The following is a 22,430-nucleotide window of genomic DNA, read 5'->3' as shown; positions in this document are numbered from 1 at the left end:
ACGACGTGATCTTCTACACGTATACCTCGTCGCGGCCTGCGCTTGGATTTTAGATAAGAGCAGATGTCCCGTTTTGAATGTCTTCTAATTCATGAACGGAGCTTCCTTTGCTAGTGACGCGTTGCCACGTCCTTATTTATCCACACAAAATGTGCAGTAATTTATATATTTATTTTTATTCATAATTTGGGTGCACAATCTAATGATCAACAATCCAATCGTAAAAAGGACACCTGAGCGCTTCAAATATTATGAATTATGATTCGTGTGTCATGAGCACTGAGTCCATCTTGATTCCAGCGCCACGTATCAAACGAAGTTTGTTTTTTGCCCCGTAACGGATGAAGTGATTGATTCAAAGAATTCAGTGTTCATGTTGCACTGAATGAATTTATAGGAGTCTCTAATCGAACGAATCGTGGTTCATTCAATTAAGGCAGCATGGCAGCTTTAAACATCAAACGATTTATTTAAGTTCAAAGCCACGTGGATGTTTTGAACATCAAACGGTTCGTGATTAAAGCATCCGGCTTCATAAGAACACGGACGCTCGGGGAATTGAATAAATTGTGGTCCGGCGATGACGACACTTCGCACGAGCCCGGATGTTTTGCGAGCAGAGAGGAGTGTATGGATTTTATGGCAGTATGGAGCATCAGATGATTTTGGATTCATGGGTGACTCTGTGATGATGATTGGACGCGTTGAAGAGGAAACGGATCGTCATGGTGTGTAGCGGCACGGAGGCTTTCAAACAAACCATGATTCAGTGTAAATGATTCATGGCAGCGTGGATGTTGTTGAGCTTCGGGTGACTCGTGATTCAGAGGTCATGAGTGCTGAGTCGTGATCACGACAGTGTGAATTCTTTCAGCATTAAACTAATCGTGATTCTTTTGAACCTGATCCATGCCGGTGTTGTACGGCTGTGCTGTTCGATTTCTGATGAAATGTCAGTCGCGGTTTTTCATTTCCATCTGAATTAAGATTGAACATTCTCATTTTTTAAACTGTAACATTTTATTGAACTCAAATACGATAAACGCAGGACTTCAAACTCTACAAATAGCGCTACTCTAACCATAAAGCACATACTTTTGACCTGCCCAAGTTTTAATACCATACGAAAACAATTTCTACCAGAACAGAATTTAAAAAACTTATTCTGCAAGACCAAACCAGAAAACCTTTTATAATTTTTACCATCTAAAGAACCTCATGTAAGGTCTTGTTCTTATGGCCAAGGCACGTTATAATGTATTATTTATTATTATTATTATTATTATTGTTGTTATTATTATTAACTTTTTTTCCACAACTCATAAACATATATTATATTGGTTAAAATAAATTAGTTTAATGTTTAATATGTATCTGCCATGAAATAGTCCGAGAAGCCGATATGGCAACAAATCCTAAAACAAACAAACAAATCAAACTCTAGAGTAAGCGAAAAAAAATAAAATCAGAGGACAAAAAAAACTGGTTAGCCTATTTAGCTCCGCCTCCTTGATAAGTGTTAAAAAGAGATGAGAGAATCGCGATCGAGCTGTATGACCGAATCCATCGCTTCGGTCTGATTGGTGAATTTTTTTTGTTTGTGTTTTTTGTGTTAGACCTGATATTTAGAAATAACATCTCGTATACAGTAACTCGGCATACGAATTTAATCCGTCCCGGAGGCAAGGTCTTAAAGCTAAATTTCGTATTGCGAAACACATTTCCCCATCAGAAATAATGTAACTGCAGATAATCCGTTCCAGCCACCCAGAAATGTTATCATTATTACTGATTTCCAATACTGTAATCATGTTTTTTGCATGTAAAAACAATCAAATCAATTTGAAAAGACATGTAAATTAAGTAAAATATAAAATAAATAGACATTAAACCTGACTTAACATTAATTGATGATTCGTCTAGGCACTAGCGGTTTTAAAAACCAAACTTAAAGCTTCTTTTTCTTTACTAAATTTTGCCTGGAATGCAAAACGAAAAAACCCCCACAAAAAAAACCCCACAAAAACAACCGGAAACTTGCTTTGCTTGTCTTTCCACTAAGACAAACAAGTTTTAAGCGGCTCCCGGACTTGCGTGCAACTTAGCCGACATTCGTTCTGTTCATTCGTGTGCCGGAAATTCCTCATATGCCGAGACAGATTTCTTGGAAAAGTTTAGTTCTTAAGGCGAAAATTCTCAAGGCCGAGGTCCCACTGTATGTATTTAGTGAGATTATGATTTCTGTTCGTTTTATGTATACAGTGCACCTCTGCAGTGTGGATGTTTTTTAAGTGTGAATGAATCATGATTCAGTAATTTTATGATTCGCCAATCGTGATTCTTTTAAACCAGATTCATCTCAGTGTACATAATTTTTTGTGGTCGCCTTAAAATCCTGCGTTTAAAGATTTAAAAAAAAAAAAAAGAGGAAATTATTCCGATTTCTGAAATAAATTTCTGTGTCATGACCTGAATCATATCTAAACAACTCGAGTCAGCAGGATCATCACGCGGTTGCACGCAGTTTAATCTCACTCCTCATGACTTCTCCTCAATGTTTTTCTTTTGCACTGATTTGTTTATTTATTTATTTTTCTTCTGTTTTTTTTCTTTAAAGGATCCAACGATTCGAAACAAACAGCCGGTGCCGGCGGCGTACAACAGATACGATCAGGAGAGGTTCAAAGGGAAAGAGGGTGAGTTCTTACATGAAAATAAAATAAATAATAAAAAATAAAACATAATGGCATAACTTATCACAATATCAGTTTTGGATCCTATCACCCTGGACACATTTTTTCTAAATTAATTAATAATTTCCTTTTCTGTGCCAAACACATAAACGCTGGAGGAAAAACCAAAAAAAAGTAAACTCGACCTCCAGCTTCACCTCTTGACTGTTCCCAAACCCTGCCACTGAAGACTCCTTCCATACATGTCACATAAACATCCTCCTGAAGACGAGGAGAGGCCGGACTGTCGCTCTTTCGCTGCTCTAAATACGCTGCGGGAACAAACGCCCCGGAGAGTTTAAACACCACGTTCGCTTCAGCACACAAGTCCAGATTTGCATATAATTTAGGTTTTATTTTTTGTTGACGTCGACAAAATCACGGCTTCAGGATGATGATGATGATGATCAGCCAAGCGGTTTAGTTTTAAAGCTATCACAATGCCGGTTAAAATTTTGTTGTTACTTCTGTTGTTTATTGGGTTCTGCTTCTCCTACAGAAACGGAGGGATTCAAAATCGACACCATGGGAACCTACCACGGCATGACGCTGAAATCTGTGACGGTAAGACATTGATTTTATTTGTTTCTCCTCCTCCGTATGTCATCACATGGTTTATATTATTTCAATCCAAGATGTGTGTCCCCAATTACTGCTCGAGCGCTTTACATGTTACACACACACACACACACACGCACGCACGCATGCACGCATACACATTCAGCTAGAACTGGATAAACGGCATCTCTGCAACCGGGCCGTCCTGTTCAGGGTCGCTCCGTCCATCCGTCTGTTTGTTTATTTTAATCTCTAGTGGTTCCTTCTATCCTCTCGTGACGCTCACAGGTTTTTTTTTCCCCACCATCAGCCTTCTGTTTCAGTACAGAGCGATTTAGATGCTGTTAATTTCTCACATCACGTCCTACAGGCATTAAAGCATTAATGTAGAAGAGTTTACATGTGGAAAGACATTCATTCAACTATTTACATACTTGTATTTATTTTTAATAGGTTTTTTTTTATTAATTTTTTAGGTTGTTTAGATTTTTGGACATTTGTTTTGGATTTGGGTTATTTTAGGTTTATATCAGTCTAATAATAATTTGATATTTTCTAATTGATTTATTTGGTATTATTGAGTTTATTTCAGATTTATTTAGTGTTTATTGAAATTATTTTGGATTTACTTTTTTTTATTTAAGTTGAATTTGCTAGGTGATTTAATGGTGGATTATTTTAGGTTTGTTTAGACTTATTTAAAATTTGACTAATTTTATATATTTATTTGCGGTGGGGTATTCAGGATAAATTTTTTATTTTGACTTGATTTATGATTTCTCTGATTAAAAAAAAATTGGTAAGTATTTTACATAGATTTCAGTCCATTGATATGTGAGATATGTGTTAATTTGGTAATTTGGGGTTTATTTTAGATTTATTTGACATATTATTTTGGGGTGTTCAATTATTTTGCTTTTATTTTGTATTTATTATTTTGGATTATCATAGTATGTATTTTTTTTTTGTTTATTAATTTTCTAGGTAAATTAATTTTTCATTAGGTTTTATTGTGGGATTATTTTAGATTTAATTGTGATTTATTTGTGTGTAATTGGGTGTTGCAGTGGATTTATTTGGAATTATTGAGTTTTTTTTTTTTTTTACGAACTTTCTCTCTCAGCTGTTTTATCGCATGTACGCCTTTTAACGTGATTTTCATTTTTGTCCGTGTTCCTGATGAACAAAATCCCTCTCTCACTAATCATCAATGATATTTTCAGTGTAGATCGTCCTAAAACTCTTACACGATGGCGGTTCCTTCTGCTTCAAAAACCCCAAACAAGCATTACCTGAACCCTGTCTGCTGCAGAAGCTAATTATCTCAGCGTCTTCCTGAACTGAAATCTATAACCGTTGGACTCGACAAGGAACAGAATAGCTGCTGAGTGAATATAAAGTGAACCGCTCGGTGTGTCGTTCCTCCTGCCGAGCACACAGAGCATCCATACACGCTCAAGCGGATTAAAGGATTAACGCGTTTTAGGTCGATTAAAAAATATAATCTGCGTTCCATTTAGGAGGATTGAGGAGAAAAAAAATCCTTTTTTTAACAATAGCAAAAAAAAAAAAGCTGGGATATTACAGTGAGACTTTCATATCAAGCTAGAGCGTTCTTCTAGCCACACTCTCAATCAAAAATAAGCATTTATATTTATTTTTTTCATTTTAATTTCTGATTTATTACATAGTAGCAGCAAGCAGGACACCTTACCCCATCCTCTCTCATCGTTCCCTTCTGTAAACATGACGTTTTTAGAGAAAGAGGTGTGTGTGGCCTGTGTAGTAATGTGAAAATAAGGGGAAACATTTCATGTCAGATTTGCCCCAGTGCAAGGGATACAAGGGGGGAGGGGAGGGGAGTCATGACCCCGATCACCACGGAAACAGGAAAGTGTAAAGAGAGATAGTGACATACGAGTGGAATCAAGAGCAGCTTTGAAACCTAAGCCCGAATATTTACCCGCAATAATTTACATTTACTTCAATAATAAAGTTCCAGATACTCCAGTCTGTGTGAGATTTATTTTTTAGTTTCATCAGGTCGGGGTTGTGCCTGTTTTTCTTTTTGCACATTTAATGGTCAGAAATATTGATGATCACATAAGAGCACTTACAAACAGCGTTTAAATTGCACTCAGGGTTCCCCATAATCATGTCGAAATAAGTTCATCCTGATCACTTAACGAGCCGTAATTCCCAGTGGTCTCTGCGGGAACCCTGGTGGGGGAGATGATGCACCCAACGGAAAGATTACGATCTCGGTTTCATCTCCGTCTGAGGACGGAGCCTGGCTCTGGTCCTGTGAAGCGCCTGTGCGTTGGTGACCTTTGCACCTTGTCCTTTGGGCACTTTGCAGGGTCTGTCCTTGTTCTTCTGGAGGTGCTGCCAGTACTTCATTAGCTCACTGGGACGGAACTCATGCGATGTGATCAGCTGGCTGTACTTGCAGCTGGAGTAGGACACCTTCCAGTGGTTGAAAAGGAACTCGTTAGGCGGCAAGACAGGTTCGATGTTCATTTTCGACAGGCAGAGTCCGACGTAGACGTCTTCCAGGTGAAGCCTGCGTATGCTCAGGGAGGTGGCGTAGATCCTCTTCGCCATGTCCCCGGAGAAAACGTACCCGGTTCCCGAGCAGAACGTGGGGTAACTTTCGCTGGGGTACAGCTCCGGTGACATGTACCATTTGCTCTCCTTGTTCCGGTTTGGCTTGTAGCCTCGCATGAGGTACCCGGTAAAGTACATCTCTCTCGGTATGTTCCCTTTAAGTAGTTTTTCGATGAGGTACTCCGTGTTGACAAACATATCGCTGTCCGCTTTCATGACGTACCTGGCGGTCGGGCAGTACCTCGACACCCAGTGCATCCCCATCAGTGTCTTGGTGGTGAGATTGTAGTAGGAGTCGATGTAGTCCTGCTGGACTATGTCACGGTGTTGCTGGCTTTCTGCCCTCAGGGAGCGCTGCAGTATATCCAGCGCCCCGGGATCATGCGAGGTGTTTTTCACACCCATGAGAAACAGACGTACTATCCCTTCTGCTATACTTTCGTTGCCCCACGTCTTCCTGATGGCATCCCTGGCTTCGGAGTTGTAAGGCTCGACTGGGATTAGCAGCACTAGGAACGTCACGTTCTGGTTCCTGCACTTGTCAGGTTGGTTGATGACGTACTTGTAAGGTTCCACTTTAAGGATGCTTTCCGCATTTTCTTCTTTGGCTAAACTCCGATTCGACCCCGCCACGGCCCTGAACGCCGGCTGAGTAGAGAGCAGCGTACCGTTGGCCAAGGACCTGGTTGGCGTAGGAGGCGTCGCTGCTTCCTTCTTGAAGGTCGGCTCAATCGTGAATTGGTTTTTCAGCCTCGTCTGCCAGATGTGTTGAACGAAGACGATCATACCGACGCCCCCCAGCAGAGTGAGCAGTCCCGCTATCCTCGCGTAGCAATGCCGACGCCTGCACTGCATGGTTCTCCTGCTTGCTGCCGCTCTGAGAATAAAAGACCTGCAAGCAAAAGAGAGCTGGTTTATTCACAAATTCAACACACATCACGGTCATGCTGTATGACACACTGTACACAGCAGAAGTGCCATGTTTTCGAGTTAAATATTTAATTTACTCCATGGAAAGCCCAGCTCATGATGCCTTTGTGTAAGAGCTGTAATAGAAAGCCCGGTTAAAAATTTGCCTACATTCTTTACTCCTTAATTATATTTTTTTTAACATAGTAAACTGACCGTGACACTTTCTCGGCCATTGAAAACCACTTTCCTCTGGCTTTTTCTTTCTTCCTTGCCTGCTCTGTTTTCCTTGTATTTTCTTTTCCTTATGATGTTGTTCATTAATTTTTCCAAATATTTTATGTTGTGCTTCCTTGTTTCTGTCTTTCTTTTCATTTTCTTTTTATTGCTGTTTTGTTAATCTTGTTTTTCCTTACGTATATTTTATTCATTTTTTCTTTTCCTTATCTTTTGTTTTTCTTTTTGTTTTTTTTTTCCTTTTTTTTATTCTCCTGATTTAAGTAACTATACTTTCCTCTGTCATTTTTTGCTTCCTTTCTTTCTTTTTTTAATGTTTTTGTCTTTTTTTTAAATCCTATTTTCTTTTAATTTAGTTTTTATTTTTATTTTTGTTGTTTTTCCTTTTTTTATAGTTTAAAATTTTCATTATAACTTTCTTTTTAATTAACGCTTTTTTTAGTTTCTTTTGCATTTCTTTTTATTATATCTCTCTTCACTTTTTTAATTTCTGTCTTTTTTTGTCATCTTTCCATATTTTGGAGTTTTTCATTCTTTTAATTGTATGCCTCTGTTTTTTTTGTTTGTTTGTTTTTATCTTAGTTTCTTTAATCGCCCCTCTTTTTTTCATTATGCCGCGTTGAAGCGAGCCCAGTGCCCATGTGTAAACCCGACTTCCCCTGCGTGTCATGCTAACGCTCGAGTGGTTCTGCAGTACTTAAGCGAGCGAGTAGACTCGATAGCCAGTTAATGAAATTTGTGCCTCTGTAATGAGGCGGCTCTGCTCCTCAGGGACGCTGCTCCTCTGCAGCCGCCGAGACGCGAGCTGGCTGGGTAATGGGCTTTTGTTTAAATGCGTCCCACACTGTAGCCTTCTGCGCGGCTGAATGGAGCTGATTGATTTCCAGCTCTTCCGAAAGGTCGAATGTGACACGTCGTCAGTCACGCAAATGTCTCCGGGCTCGTTTATTCACACGGCTCGACAGGTCCGCTCCGGGTGCGCTAAACACGCCGGCGTCGCTCACGTCCTCCAGCAGGACAGCGGTGGGCGGGTTAAAGGGTCGATTGGCACGGATGTTTTGCAAGCAAGTGCGCTTGTGTTTAATATCGGTTATTTGGTTAACAAATTAATCTGGTAACTATCTCTATCAGGGCAATGAAATCACAGAACTCTCCGCCAAAGTGGTTTTGCTCCATGTCTTCCACTTGTACAGGTACATCTTCAAGTCCAACTTATAGAAAAAATATATTGCTGGGAATTTGTAAGCAAACCCATAACTCAAGTCGTGCCATGTAAACGAGCCGTCGGTTTGTGATCACGGGCCTTGTCGTGATCATCAGGACACTGATGTTGGCATGTCTGGCTGTCGCTGCCTCGTCATCACAGCTCGTTTTTTACGGATTATTGTCTTTGCGCTGGGTTACACCCGCTATAAGAAGAGCGCAGGCATTCGACACGCTCAAGTGGAATCCCTTTGCAGAATTAGTTTCCACACCATTTCATTTTCTCTTTAACGATGTGACTTTTTACCGTGTTCAAACTACCGGCGCGCATCAGATCAGATTCGAATGTGCTCATCCAACTGGGGGAACAAAAAAAATAACAAAAACAACCGTAAGCAAGCGGTTTTTGTACCCTTTCCCCTACTTAGTGAACGATTGTGTCTTGGAGACCTGCTTTAAAACAGGCCCTTCTCAAGGAAGGGCGGGACGAAAACCCAGTTCATTGTTCATCGTACAGTAAGTAATGTCCTGTTGGTGTGTGCGTGTTTCTGGTTCATGACCCCCTCTTGGTGAAGGCTAGTTTCAGTTTCTTCTGCGCAGCACACAGCTGCCTGCCGAACCGCCACGTACAAACAAAGAGCTGCTTGTGACCAGGAAAAACCCAGAGACCAGCGGGAAAAGGTTAAAGGGGACTGTGGACAGCAGGGGAAAAACAAAGACGGCAAAAAGACTGATTTTTTTTTTCTCTCCATTAGCTCATAGTTTATCTTTTATGCGTGCAGTCGTTGTTCTGAGTAGCATGGTTAACCGTTAGGGTATATAAAAAAAGAACAAAGCAGAGTCAAAAGAAGTTTAGCACAGCGTCTGTGTGGAGTTATTTCCTGGTGCATCTTATCACCTTGTGACTCAGAACCACAGAAGGCTGTGGTTTTACTGTAAAACTGCACTAGCTTTGTTAGATTTCCTTTTATTTTGTGTGATCTGTTCAGCCCCATCTAATTAAAACAATACCTCGGGGTGTTCTTAGCATGCCGGTATATTTTTACAGCACCACGCGCCAAAATGACTGGATGGAGACATTGCTCTAGGAATAAAAAAAAAAACTACCCGACCACGGACTTTAAACATGAATTCCAGGAAATCAGTTTATAGGAGACGTTATGACGTGAAATAATGAACCTAAGTGCGTTACTATGTGGCCCAAACGTCATACTTTTCAACCACGCATGATATATTAGCGTGATCTCTGCTAGCAGAACAAAAAATTAAATAAAAGAAGAATGTACCATGAAATCGTACATTATTTACATTCTGAAAAACAGTTTTTTTTTTTTTATTATAATAACACTTTTAAAATTCAGCATGCCATTTTGGAGTTTTTGGTGGATTTTTGTTGTCTACTTGCAAAATTTGAGAATTTACTTGTATAATAATAATAATAAGACTTGTAAATAAATATTTCTTCAATTTGCCAGTGTTTGTCCACCAGATGTTGGCACTTTATTTATTGATTGATTGGTTGTATAATTCTGCAGCTGTTTCTCTTAGTAGTGACGTTCGTGCTGTAGGGGATTAACGCACGTTTTGAAAACGCTTCCAAGAAAATAAACTCGATGCAGGACGTGTCCAAGCAAAACTGAAAGGAAAAAAAAAATGTTTAGTTCCCAGGTCATATGTAAAATCTAACAGGGTATTAAATGATCGAATATTGCTGACTTAAAAAAACAAAAACATGTAAATATTTTTCCCCCTGATGACAGCTGATGGAAACGACGACGTTGATGGTGGTGTGTGTACGCATGGTGTTCCTCTGCAAACCTCATTTCCCGCGTTTTTTTTTCAGAATCGTCATGTTTTGTAGAAAACGCAGACGAAAACAAGCGTAAGGAGCGGCGGTGTGTGGCGTCGTGCGCAGGCAGGCAGGCAGGCAGGCGTACGTACCTGTCTCTCTCAGAACAGACGGCAGGGCTCGGTGATAACACCACGCTCGCCATGGGTGTGCCTCGTTTTTACCGGCACGTGTCCCCAGCTCGATTCGTGCCGCTTTCCCGTCAACATCGTTTCACCCCCTTCTCCTCCTCCCTTGTTTCTAGCGCTTCCAGATTCCGCCTGAAAGCCCGCTTTGTCCCCGCTCTCACGTCCGGTCCTTATCCTGCAGCTGAGAACGTGGACTTGTTTTTTTTTTTTTTCTTCTTTTCCCCTTTTTCAAGACTCCTCCTCAGACGTATTAGTCACTCCTGAGGGTGGAACCCCTCGAATCGAGGTGACAGTGTTGGGAGCGGAGATCGCTCACAGCTCAGTGTGTTGCTAGGCAGAAAGGACTAGGCTTGGGTTTTTTTTTGTTGTTGTTGTTTTTTTCCCCCCCTCATGCTTCTTCCTTCTCTTCGTCTCCTCTCCTCCGTTCCCCTCTGCAGCTGTCTCTGTCTCTATTTTTACCCGCGGCTGCTCCTACGCGAGGCGATCGTCCGTGCTCCCGCTGAACGCTGCGTTGCCACACCGTCTTCACACGAGCGATGTGTGTGTGCGGGGGGAGGGGAATGAAAATACTAGTGTGTTTGTGTGTGTGCGCACTTCTCTCACGTGACTCTCTTATCTTCCCTCCCACCACATTAACTGGCCATAGGAAGGCTCTCTCCCTCTCCTCCTCTCTCTCCCATCCAGCTGTGGTGTGTGTTGTAATGTGGCCTCCAGAACCCTGCCGTAAACTGATATATTTCTTATCTACATTACCAGCGTGCTTCCTTCCTTCCTTCACTCACTACAGAGATAGTGAAGAGTCAGGAAAACATCGACATTTACTAAAAGAACCGTTTAATACTCGGGTCTGTGAAGCAGAAACGTCAACATTTTGTCGTCTTCATCAGGACTCGAATGTGAGAAAAGAGCAGAAAAGGTTTTGTTTTTTTATTGTACTTCAGCTTCAGGGTTGAAGGTGCGCTGACGCGCACATCCGGGTTTTTTTTTTAAACACATCCTAAATAGTTTCAACATCTAGCTCATTGCTGTTGGTTTGCCTCACCTCATGAGCTGGCTTATTTTTATTATTTTATTTATTATTAATTATTATTTTTTTATTATATAATATATTTATTTATATTTGGTCTGTACTAAAAACAGGTTCTGGGGTTTCTTTTTTATTTTCCTTTTTTTTTTTTTGAATATACTATTTTCGATGGATATTTGTCTTGTGATATTTGTCTAGATGTTCTCTGCATGTTCGTCATTACGTTTTTGCACCTAGTGGTCGAGCACAGAAACGGCAACAAGTGCCAGCGGGGTCGCGCCCCCTCCCCATGCTTCTTGGAGAAGAGCTATAGATAAATATAAACGCGTGTGATTTAATCTAGAAAATTTAACACATTTGTTAAGTTTGACCTTAATGGCTGGCCATAATGGCGGCGTGGTTACCCGGCTGTCCGTGATAGCGGCCCACTTGACACCGATAATAAGGTGACTGCAGAGACATTACCAGGTGTGTTGAATTCATTAAAAAAAACAAATAAAACCAATTGTTGATGCTCCAGCTAATGCACTAAACGCGTAAGGGGTTCGAGTCTCACCATCGGTGCGTTGCCACTCCCCATATAACCCAGCCTCTGCCTGCAGTGCCGGTCTCGTGCGGGAGATTTTAATTTAACATTAACAAATGTTATTGTTTAAGAGAGAAAATATTTTTAAAAATAAAAAATAATTTATGGTAATTAACCAGATCAAAAGTTTTAATCTTTATTCATAAAGCAGTTTAGATTAAGGTTGCCAGATTGTGACGAATCTGACAACCCTTTTTTATGTTTTAAATGAATCTCAAATATTTCAGCTAATGAACCAGTTTAATTGTGGCCGGGAAAAGAGCGAATAATATGAGATGGCATGGGAAGTCTGTAACAGCATTTGATGACTATGTAACCATGGTAACGAACGTGATCACCAGCCATATCTTACCTGTCGTGTTCACAATACAAAAAAAAAAAAAAATGCAATAATGCATCATAACTGCATCAAAATATACTACATTAGCACCGAAGAGACTTTGGTTGTGCAGCGCTGTGTCGTTTCGTCAGGGTTGATGATGTTGTTCTCCGTAATTTGATAAGCGGGAAGGCAGTAAGATGCTAGTTAATGTATATTTCTGTAAATTAGGGCTGAAACGATTCCTCGAGTAATTCGATTACAAAAAATTATCAAGGCGCAATCTTCTGCCTTAAAGCTTCTTTTAATACAATTTTAAAACTTATGTTTTAAAACATAACAATTTTAACGTTGTTTTTGCTCAATTATTTGTTTGGCGTGACGCAACACGCTTCCGGATGCAAGCCACCACTAAACACTGAAGAGGAAGCACTTGCATTAACCACAAAGCGGAAGGAGACCCAAACAGTTAGTTGTGTATTGATTTGAGGGAGCGTTCTGGTGCGGCTGCAAAATGGAAGGGAAATAATTTTAATGTGTCTCTTAGTTTTTTTTGATACGTAAAGTCATTTGAAATACCTTTTTTTTAGTTTTTGCATTTGAGAAAAGGTTTTAAAATGAGAATGTATGGCACTGTAATGCACTTAATTCATCTCAGTCATCTTTAAGATATTCCTTATATTGTGAATAATGACAACGTTGATTTTTAATAAAATGCTGTATGCATTTAAAAAATTATTTCTGAAAAGAAAGGCAATTAATCTTTGTTGATTTGATTAATTGATTAAATTTTTGGTAGAATACTCGATTACTAAAATATTCGATAGCTACAGCCATAGTGTAAATAATGTTTAACGTCAGGCTAGTGCCGTGTCAAGCTGAAGACAGCGAAGCTCTCGTCAGGAGACGGAGTCGCTTTAGAGTTTGTGTTTTTTATAAAGCGGAAGCAAAATGATTGATGCACGAAACGTGAGTTAATAAAGTCTTAAAATCCTCTCCATAAATATCCATAAGATCAACACGCATCACTGGATAACAAATGTTTCAATAATTAAAAATAAATAAATAAATAAATAGATACGTGATACGTGGGGGGGGGAGTAAATAAATAAATAATTTAATAGTATTGCAGAATTTGCTAAATTTTGTCAATTCTGAACTTTCCTTCTCCCCATTCCTTTTTTTTTCTGTAGACGTTTCCAAAGACCATAGTGGTGCAATTGTTATTTAAATTTAATATATAAAGGCCACAGAAGAGCTCAGAGTGCTTTATGTAATAAAGTAGCATGATGCAGACCCGAGGTCGACGGTTCGCAGAAGGACCGGACGCTCGACTGGCAATAAACTCCCAAGATTGTACGCAATATCACTCATCACAAATACTAGCTTGACAATAAAATAATGTGGCATGTGGTTTGGTCACATGTGTTACCGCACTGGTAAGCGCACGAGGGTTATTAATATTTCCCAGACAATCATTTCTCCGCTTAAAAGCCCCTGTAATAATTCTGACCTCCGAGTCGTTCCTGTTGAGCGTCATATCCAGCTCGGATATTAACTTTTCATATTAACTCGTCATATTAAGGAATTAAATATTAATACACATCCAATATCCTTTCAGGAAGGAGCATCGGCGCGGAAGGCCCAGACTCCCGCGATGCAGCCTGTTCCGAGACCAGGTGGGAGCGAGCGCACATCCATCCATCCATCCATCCATCCATCCATCCATCCATCCATTTATCCATCTGCTGCATATGGCAGTTCATTAAAATGCACACACACCCATAATGCATTGCATTTTCAAGTCCCATTTGTCCCCCTCAATTTTCTGTCTCATATCTCATCATTACTGAATACATCAGCACACATTCTGTAAACACTTTGATTTCTTTTTCTACTCTTCATAACTGTTTACACTGTATTGCGTATGTTCCGGTATTGTTGTGATGGATGCTGAAGGCAACGACAGCTCGATGGTTTTTAATTAATTTAGCAATGGGGGAAGTCACGTGACGATGCATAGAGCCTCGATGCCTCTTCTTACTTCTCACTTTGTTCTGTGTTCACCCGCGTACCAAAGACAGAGAGAAAATAAATAAACCTATTAGCGGAAACCTTGTGAAGACCGCGGTCGAGTTATCTGCGGCAGTGTTATGTCTTTAAATCTCTGCCCCAGACCAAACATGCTCCTTGAACATCAAGACACAGGCGTGTGTTTATCCAAACGTACCCAGTCACAGATTCAGAGGAGGTTTTATTGCTATCGCTCTGTTTATCCGAGACGGTGCGAGTAATTAATCTCAACAGTCTAAAACCAGCTTAAGAGAAAAGTTCAAAAGTTAAACCCCACTGTCATCTGTTTCTGTGGTTTGTTTTTGTTTTTTTTTCTTCGATGCTGTGTGAGGGCGTGTGACTGAACGATGGGCCAAGCCGCGGTTTGTGACGCGTCCTCTCGTCTTTGCTGATGTAGATTAATGTGTGCGCGCACGCTTATGAGCTCTCGACTCGTAGGAAATGAAATCAGATTTATTTCCCCGAGCTGAAACCTGACAGTTTTACTTATTTACGGAGGAAATGGAAATTCTTCAAGAAGGCCCAGACGGTCAAACCGTAGCGCTAATGATGTCCTGCATTTCGTAACTTTTAGTTCCTTGTGTTTCCTTTTCCACCCCCTGGTCTGGCTAGCGCACGTTTCCTGCTCGATAAATCAGGGCTGAAATGGGAAATCTGAAAGGTGTTCCCGAGACTGAACGACTTCACACAGAACGATAAAATCTGATTTATTCCCCCAATCTGATTTCCACGCCACGCATTCCGCATTGCGGATTCCTGTTTGGATAAAAGACGCAATCGTCTCACGGTCTTATGTGCGTCTCTGTGGCGATAATGTAGATGCATTATTAATCAGGTGACGACTGTCGGGTAAAACTGGCCGTGGAGTACGCCGAGGTGCCGTTATTTACCGTTAAGTGAATTTACCGTTCGCTACTAGAAATTTCTAGTCTTGATCGTTTAAATCCTGTGAGGACATCTGACGCCTGCGCTTTAGTGTGCCCGTCTCTCTTCCATTCTTCAGGTAAAGCAGTGTTGGATGTGGATTTGCTGGCCAGAATCGCTGAAAGGGAAGGGACACGGGACGTCAGGGACATTTGTATCGGTGTTGCTTACTTTTTGAATTGGTTTAGGATAACTTAAGTTCAGTGAGCCAAGAAAAGACATGTCTCTGGGGGTAGGCACACGCTCCGATGATCATCAGGATGTTTCATTACTCAGCACTTCACCTCCTAACATCCTCTAATTATCCTACACCTAGGGGCAAATGCGGGTGTGGCTCTGGCGTCTTTGTCTGCGCGTTTGTTTTTTCTTGGAGCAGGTTGTTTTTTTTTCGCACAACATTTCAGAAACAGCCTGTTTGAATAGTTAAATACAATCCAGGGTCTAAAAAACAGTTTCCCACCCAAATTCCCCAGCTGCTTCAAGATCTTGGCATCATTTTCATAGTTTGCAACATTTCAGAGCAACATGCCTTAAAGACTGCGCCTATTTGTCGAGAACCCTGACAAACCACACTGACGAGCTTATCCGACTTTAGAGTTCACGCTTCCCTCTATCACGGCTAGCTCTGGGTTCACCACTGAGCGTTTTCCCCGCTTGCCGGTTGACAGGTTAGCTCCCGCTCTCATCGGTTGCGTCTTTTACGAGATCTTTGAAGTGTTGTAAGTGCGCAGGATATCGATGGTCCTGCAAATTATGGAAAGATCAGTGTGGAATCTGTCTCTCTCGCTCTCAAGACAAAGTCTCAGTAGTGAACCTAAATCTGTTCTTAGCCGAAAGACGAGAGCCCTCGGGGAAGGGAACAAGAGTCCTCGCTCGCACGCTCAATCTCACGCTCTCACCCACTTCGAGTGAAGATAAAAGAGGCTGATTTACAGGAAGAAGATAAAGTACAACCTGAAGAGTGAAAAAAAAATCAATATAACGTGTGGAGGAGCTTGAAGAACGTCACGGGTTAGAGCTGCAGAACATGTTTTTTCATTTCCACCAGTCCGGGCTGTATTCCTGCATTCACCTTAGTGCTTTACTTTCTGACATGCTTATTTCCCCATTTTTTTTTTTTTTTTAAATGATTTTTTTTTTTTTTTTTAATGTTTGTCCGTTCTTTTATCCATTAGTCTTTCTATATTTATCAATCCATTAGAGAGACTAACACACACATACATTTCCATTAAGAAGCTTCTAGCACGTTTGAGAGCATCTGTACATTATTCTGCTCATCCTTCATACATCTAGCCACCAGAATATCTGATCTGTCTTTTTACTGATCATTTGCCCATCAAATTATCCTCTGTCGATCTCTCTCCATACACCCATCCTCTACCTATCAACCTATCTTTGACCAATTCCTCATCCTTTATCCCTTCACTCATCCTACCCATATATCCTTATCTTCTATTTTTACTAACCACTATCTTTTATCACTCATCCATTCTTCACCAATTCACTAGTCCTCTATACAGTAAGTCTCAAACTTACGAACAGGTTCCGTTCCAGGAGCAGGAGTTTGTAAGTTGGATTTGTTTGCAAGTCCAACAAAGTCAGCTTTAACACCATGTACAATGTAAAGCAAAAAAAAAAAAACAGGCAGGTTTGGTCCCTTGGTTCTGCATTATACCCTCGCGAGACCGCGCCTTTACATCGCGAGGGGAATACCAGCGACACAGCTGGGTCAGCTGACCTCGTTTAAAGGTAACCCAAAAGATGTCGGGTTGAAGAAGTCTACATGCTACATGGTGTTTACTACAAGCTTGAATGGACACCATTTTGTCTCAGAGCTGTGTCGGGTTCTAAACTCTTTCATTGAGGATTTCCCGAAGTAAGGGTTATTTACTTCAAAAGCTTTTTCTCTATCCAACTATCCTATATCCATTCTATATCCATTTTTTGTTCTCTATCTACTCTACATAATCCAACCCCCCTCTGCCCCTCTATACACTCTATACATCCATCCACCAGTTCTGTCTGCCAGTCTCTCTACCTACACCATCTTCTATCTACCCTTCCACACGTCATCTATCTATTTACTGAAACGTCAAAGTCATCAGTCACCCAGCCAGCGTGCACACACACACACACACGCACACACACACACAGAGGAATTACAGTATGGTTTGTAACCTGTAATTATGTCATTAACGCTAGTGTAACCCCTTTTAAACCGTTTTTTTTTTCCTTTGCAGTCTCTCAAGCAAGACCTCCTCCAAACCAAAAGAAAGGTACGTCCTCCTCATCTCACTGAGTGGCACCAGTGTCAGCGTGTTAATGCCTCAGGCTTAAGTGTAATCTAGTATAAACTTTTTTTTCTGTGCGTCAATATTTGCTAAATGTACACCGACGCAGGAGCGTGCGCGTGTGTCAAGCGAACCTTGTTTGGTAACGCTGATCGATCAGATCCCGGTGTTTCTGGCTCGCTTAACATCTGATCCCACACTACCTGCTGTTCTTTATTGCTTAAGTTTTATTTATTTATCATCCCAACTCGTTTTATGTATTGCAGTGCAGCGGATCAAACCACTGGCTGCTGTGAATCATTTATGACGTGCGAGGCTCGATGTAGTGTGAAGGCGAAATACGCACCTTTTAGTGTTTATACAGAAAGCCCTAAACGTGTTTGGAACATTTTGTAGCGCGTTTTATTCCTGAAAAGTCCTACACAGTACAAGAATGACGATAAGATCAAGAATTTATTTTTCTTTTTGTATTTGTTTATTTAAAGGCTCGAGAACTCCCATTATCATCATCCCGGCTGCTACGACTTCCTTAATCACTATGCTCAACGCCAAGGACCTTTTACAGGACCTCAAGTAAGTCTGATAAACCTTTATTTTCACTGTAAGAGTAATGTTTACATTCTTCTCACTTCATGAGAAGGGAGGAGTTGGAAAGAATTGGGGGTAATACGGAGGAATTGAGGAGGACTGGGAGGAATTTAGGGATTATGGGTGATTGGAAGGAATTGAGGGAGACTGGAAGGAATTGTAGGGGGGTGGGGGTAATTGGGAAGAATTGAGGGCACTGGGAGCAATTGGAAGGAATTGGGAGTAAGTGGGGTAATTGGGAAGAATTGTGGGGGATTGGGGATAATTGGGAGAAATTGCGGGGGTAAGTGGGAGAAATTGCGGGGGTAAGTGGGAGAAATTGCGGGCGGTGAGTGGGAGGAAGTGGGCGGTGAGTGGGAGGAAGTGGCGGTGAGTGGGAGGAATTGGGGGGGGGGTAAGTGGGGACTGAGGGGAATTGAGGGGTGTGAACGTCTAAATGTAGAATTTGGATCAGTGATGTAATTTAATGTTATACAGGGTCACCCTGTAGATGTTAAGCGGCTTGTTCAAAATACTTTTGTTTACACCCCTTTCCCCGCCCACCTTGGACAAAAAAAGTCAACAAAGTACTTAAAATCAGTGGGACGATTGTGTCCTGTCTGTTGCAGCCAGTAGTTAATGCCCCAGAATGCACTGCAATAAGGGAACCCTTTAAACCTTACATTCTAGTGGAGTCACTCGGGTAGTGCAGGAGCTTTAGGCACATGCTGCCATAGACTGCAGTGAAAATAAAATGTGGTAGTTAATAAAACATCATAAATCAAAAATTGGTGTGACGACTCTTGCTCAAAATATACTGTCGGGTACAGAGTGTGCAGTTTAATAAGGAAACTATAAAGTACTTGCTGTAATATTCTGGCGTTAAACTTGATGGCGGCGTTGCCTACTGCCGGTCCATACATACAAACAGAACTTTGATTAGTTTTACTGAACATCCTGCAGAATCGGACAGTCCTTCCCTCTTCATTCAGCAAAACCCAGAAGATTTCTTTTTTTTTAGTATTATTATTATTGTTGTCTAAAAAATTATAATTTTTTTACATAATAGTTTTTTTTTTTTTCTGGCTTACAGATTTTCCTGTAAGATAAAATATAAATTGGCTAGAATAGAAATGTTTGGAAGTCAGATATCTTTAAAAACTTTTTAATTCATTCAGGTTTTTTTGAATGAATTAAATGAATGAATTACTGACATAATGAAGTCATAAAGTGAACACGGCGCAAAGTTTGTACAAAAACAAACAGGGTGCCTAAAACTTTTGCACAGTACTGTTAATTATCACAATAACTGACATGGGCTTACCTTACGGGGAAATCTCACTTTCAGTGTTCTGAATCTTTACTTTATTTAGAAAGTGGACTTAATCTTGAAATATTTAAGCGAACAGGTTTTATGATTTAGGTTGCTGCCTGTAGTAATAGATCAATGTACACGGTTAACGCCGCGTCCCGTTTCACGTACGATGCCGTAAACGTCATGCCTGGTTACTCACGTTTGTGCGGAGACGATGTTATCTTGTAGGCCGTCAACCTCGAGTCCCGATGCAGGTCAGTGTTTCTGTTGTGGTGTCGGCGAAAAGTCCCTTCCTTTCTGGAGCTCTCTCTTTTTACAGTTGAGAAAACTTTGCTGACAGACTAGTTGGACGAGGTTATGTTAATGCTTTAGGGGAAGAAATAAACATGAAACGAGGGCGTCACTAACAACAGATATGTCCAGATGCGGTTTTGTTCACAGGCTTAGCAATGCCTTTTAAGTATTGACGTGTGGTTTTGCTTTGCACCTTTAACCGTGATTTTTACATCCTGTTCTCTGTCGCGTTGGCGCATCACAAACTAATTCCGAGTCAGCAACGGCCGATCGTGCATTCGCTTTGGTCAAACAGAATTTATTATTTGTATTTTTTTTTACCCTTAGGTTTGTGACGTCCGACGAGAAAAAGAAGCAGGGCATCCAGCGGGACAACGAGGTGTTGCTGCAGAGGCGTAAAGAGCAGCTTCAGCCCGGTGGGTCCAGCATCAGCGTCACCGTTCCCTACCGCGTGATCGACCAGCCGCTCAAACTCGCACCTCAGGACTGGTACGGCAGTTTTCACCCCTGGTGTTTGGAAGAACAAAATTATTATTATTTTTTTTAATTATGCATTTTTATGTTTGTTTGTTTTATTAATTACACTGGAACCTTGGATTGCTAGCATAATTGGTCCTGGAAGCGGGCTCGTATTTCAAGATCAACGTGAAGTTCGCCCATAAGAAATAATGGAAACTCAGATTATTTGTTCCACAACCCCCCAAAAAATATACAATACAATATAAATACACAGAATACAAAAAAAATTTTTATTTTTACAATAAAAATAAACACAAAATATAAAATAAGAATAAAACAATTTAACCTGCACTTTACCTTTGAACAGATGTTTCTGTTATTGTTTGTTTGCTGTGTATATGCACTGTGTAGGTGTGTTTGTGCGACAACCTCTCCCCCCTTTCTCCTCTCTTACTTACACACACGCACACACACCTAGTGGAGGAGGAGTGTGTGTGAAAGTGAGAGGAGGAGGAGTGTGTGTGAAAGTGAGAGGAGGAGGAGGAGGAGTGTGTGTGAAAGTGAGAGGAGGAGGAGGAGGAGTGTGTGTGAAAGTGAGAGGAGGAGGAGTGTGTGTGTGTGTGTGTGTGTGTGTGAAAGTGAGAGGAGGAGGAGTGTGTGTGTGTGTGTGTGTGTGTGTGTGAAAGTGAGAGGAGGAGTGTGTGTGAAAGTGAGAGGAGGAGTGTGTGTGAAAGTGAGAGGAGGAGGGAGGAGGAGTGTGTGTAAAAGTGAGAGGAGGAGGGAGGAGGAGTGTGTGTCCTACCTGTTTTGCTAGTTTGTTTTAGTTTGTTTGCGTCTCCGACTAGCTGCTGTGTACTTTTAGATTCCCATCTTATCAGAATCTCGTTTCTGCTTCTTTGCTTGTTTATTTGTTTAGCGTTTTGTCTCTGCCTCCTTTTCCACCAGGTGGCGTCGACATGTTTTGAGTGGCCGTGTGATTGGTGGCCAAGTTCTACATGTTTTATTTTAATTGGGGTCTGTTTGTTTTTTGTTTGGGCCCTTACCACTGGGTGGCGTAGACATAACATGTTTTTGGGTTGTCCATATTAAAAATAACAAAATAAGTAGGCTAGAAATGTAAATATCGAGGTTAATTATGTTTTAAAAAATGAGTTTTTCTGTATTTTAAAACTCTTGCCTTTCACAGCGAGCACTGTAGGCATCAATTTAATATAAATGAGTTTTTTTTAAGCTTTTTTTGAAGAGTTTTTTGACGTAATTCTTACGTTTTAAAACATAAGCAGGTAAAATAAGCCCGTCAGACCTCGATTAAATCTTCCCTTTTAAGGTCATAATAGAGATTTGACCTCGACACTTTAAAAGTGCTAAAGCACGATTAAACAAACCTGTAAGAGCTTCAGCCTCACATTTACCTTCGATTTGTGTTTTGATGCTTTAACTGTCAAATGTAGAGCTTCTGCTTCTGAGCCAATTCGAACCAGGCGTTTAGTTGGACAAATATTAATTTAGCCAGAGATGGAGAGATTTACCGTCAGGATGTGTTCAGGTCTACGTCCTTCACTTTTACCAGTAAAAAAGTCTTTTATTGAACGTTTACTTTAGGAAACATCTGAAAGCGTCGCGCACACGCGTGCGGATCGGGATCGATGTGTTTAGCTAACTTGTGTGTTTTCTAAGTGCTTGTATCAAGTTGGATTTTAAAAATAAAAAGTTAATCTATGTTTGTTTTTTTTCCTCCTCCAGGGACCGCGTGGTGGCTGTGTTTGTCCAGGGTCCTGCCTGGCAGTTTAAGGGCTGGCCGTGGCTCCTGCCTGACGGATCGCCCGTCGACATTTTTGCCAAAAGTAAGGTTTTTTTTTTGTTTGTTTTTTTCTTTTGCGATGTAAAATGTCTGGTTTGTCGCTATTAAGTGTCGTGATTTGCGTCAAATTGAAATATCGTCGTTTGACGCTTCGTAAGTGGTGTACCTAATTTGTTTCGAATCAAAATAATCATTTGTTGCTTTGCCGTGTCAATTAATTTGCATGGAATAAAAACGTTGTTTATCGCTTTGTCATGTAATGTAGTGCCATCTGATTAGCAACAAATTAAAATATAAAATCGCGGTACAGACCTGTGCAATTATTATTTAATCAGTTAATCCTCAGCCTCGTGTTCTCGTCCCCCTCAGTCCGAGCGTTCCACCTGAAGTACGACGAAGTGCGCATGGACCCCAACGTGCAGAAGTGGGACGTGACCGTGCTGGAGCTGAGCCACCACAAGCGGCACCTGGACCGACCCGTCTTCCTGCGCTTCTGGGAGACGCTGGACAGGTAGGACAACTCCACAGCACAACGATAGAAAGGAAGTTGA

General features: G+C 40.9%; 2 protein-coding genes across 3 annotated transcripts in view; one reads left to right on the top strand and one right to left on the bottom strand.

Moving 5' to 3' along the window:
• The window catches only part of cdc73 (cell division cycle 73, Paf1/RNA polymerase II complex component, homolog (S. cerevisiae)), a 33,276-nt gene that overhangs the window by 10,113 nt on the left and 733 nt on the right, over positions 1 to 22,430 (top strand). Inside the window, exons 9-16 of the mRNA XM_053499012.1 lie at positions 2,618 to 2,696; positions 3,232 to 3,296; positions 13,777 to 13,834; positions 17,393 to 17,428; positions 17,929 to 18,016; positions 19,947 to 20,108; positions 21,822 to 21,922; positions 22,249 to 22,390. Of these exons, the coding sequence (XP_053354987.1) occupies positions 2,618 to 2,696; positions 3,232 to 3,296; positions 13,777 to 13,834; positions 17,393 to 17,428; positions 17,929 to 18,016; positions 19,947 to 20,108; positions 21,822 to 21,922; positions 22,249 to 22,390 (731 nt within the window). The remainder of the gene's footprint in view (positions 1 to 2,617; positions 2,697 to 3,231; positions 3,297 to 13,776; positions 13,835 to 17,392; positions 17,429 to 17,928; positions 18,017 to 19,946; positions 20,109 to 21,821; positions 21,923 to 22,248; positions 22,391 to 22,430) is intronic.
• On the bottom strand, positions 5,299 to 19,640 carry LOC128526888 (beta-1,3-galactosyltransferase 2). 2 transcript variants are annotated; one of them, XM_053499208.1, is made up of 2 exons: positions 19,525 to 19,640; positions 5,299 to 6,789 (listed from the first exon to the last, which is right to left on the bottom strand). In XM_053499208.1, exon 2 carries the CDS (start codon positions 6,750 to 6,752, stop codon positions 5,544 to 5,546), a length of 1,209 nt encoding a protein of 402 aa, XP_053355183.1. In that variant the 5' UTR covers positions 6,753 to 6,789; positions 19,525 to 19,640; the 3' UTR covers positions 5,299 to 5,543. The 2 variants fall into 2 exon arrangements, with proteins under 2 accessions (XP_053355183.1, XP_053355109.1); XM_053499134.1 differs by lacking the exon at positions 19,525 to 19,640 and adding an exon at positions 10,188 to 10,966.

Source organism: Clarias gariepinus, chromosome 1 (assembly GCF_024256425.1).
Source record: "Clarias gariepinus isolate MV-2021 ecotype Netherlands chromosome 1, CGAR_prim_01v2, whole genome shotgun sequence".
NCBI classification, from domain to species: Eukaryota; Metazoa; Chordata; class Actinopteri; order Siluriformes; family Clariidae; genus Clarias; species Clarias gariepinus.
Note: the sequence above shows the minus strand (reverse complement) of the source record. Positions and strands in the feature narration are given on the sequence as shown.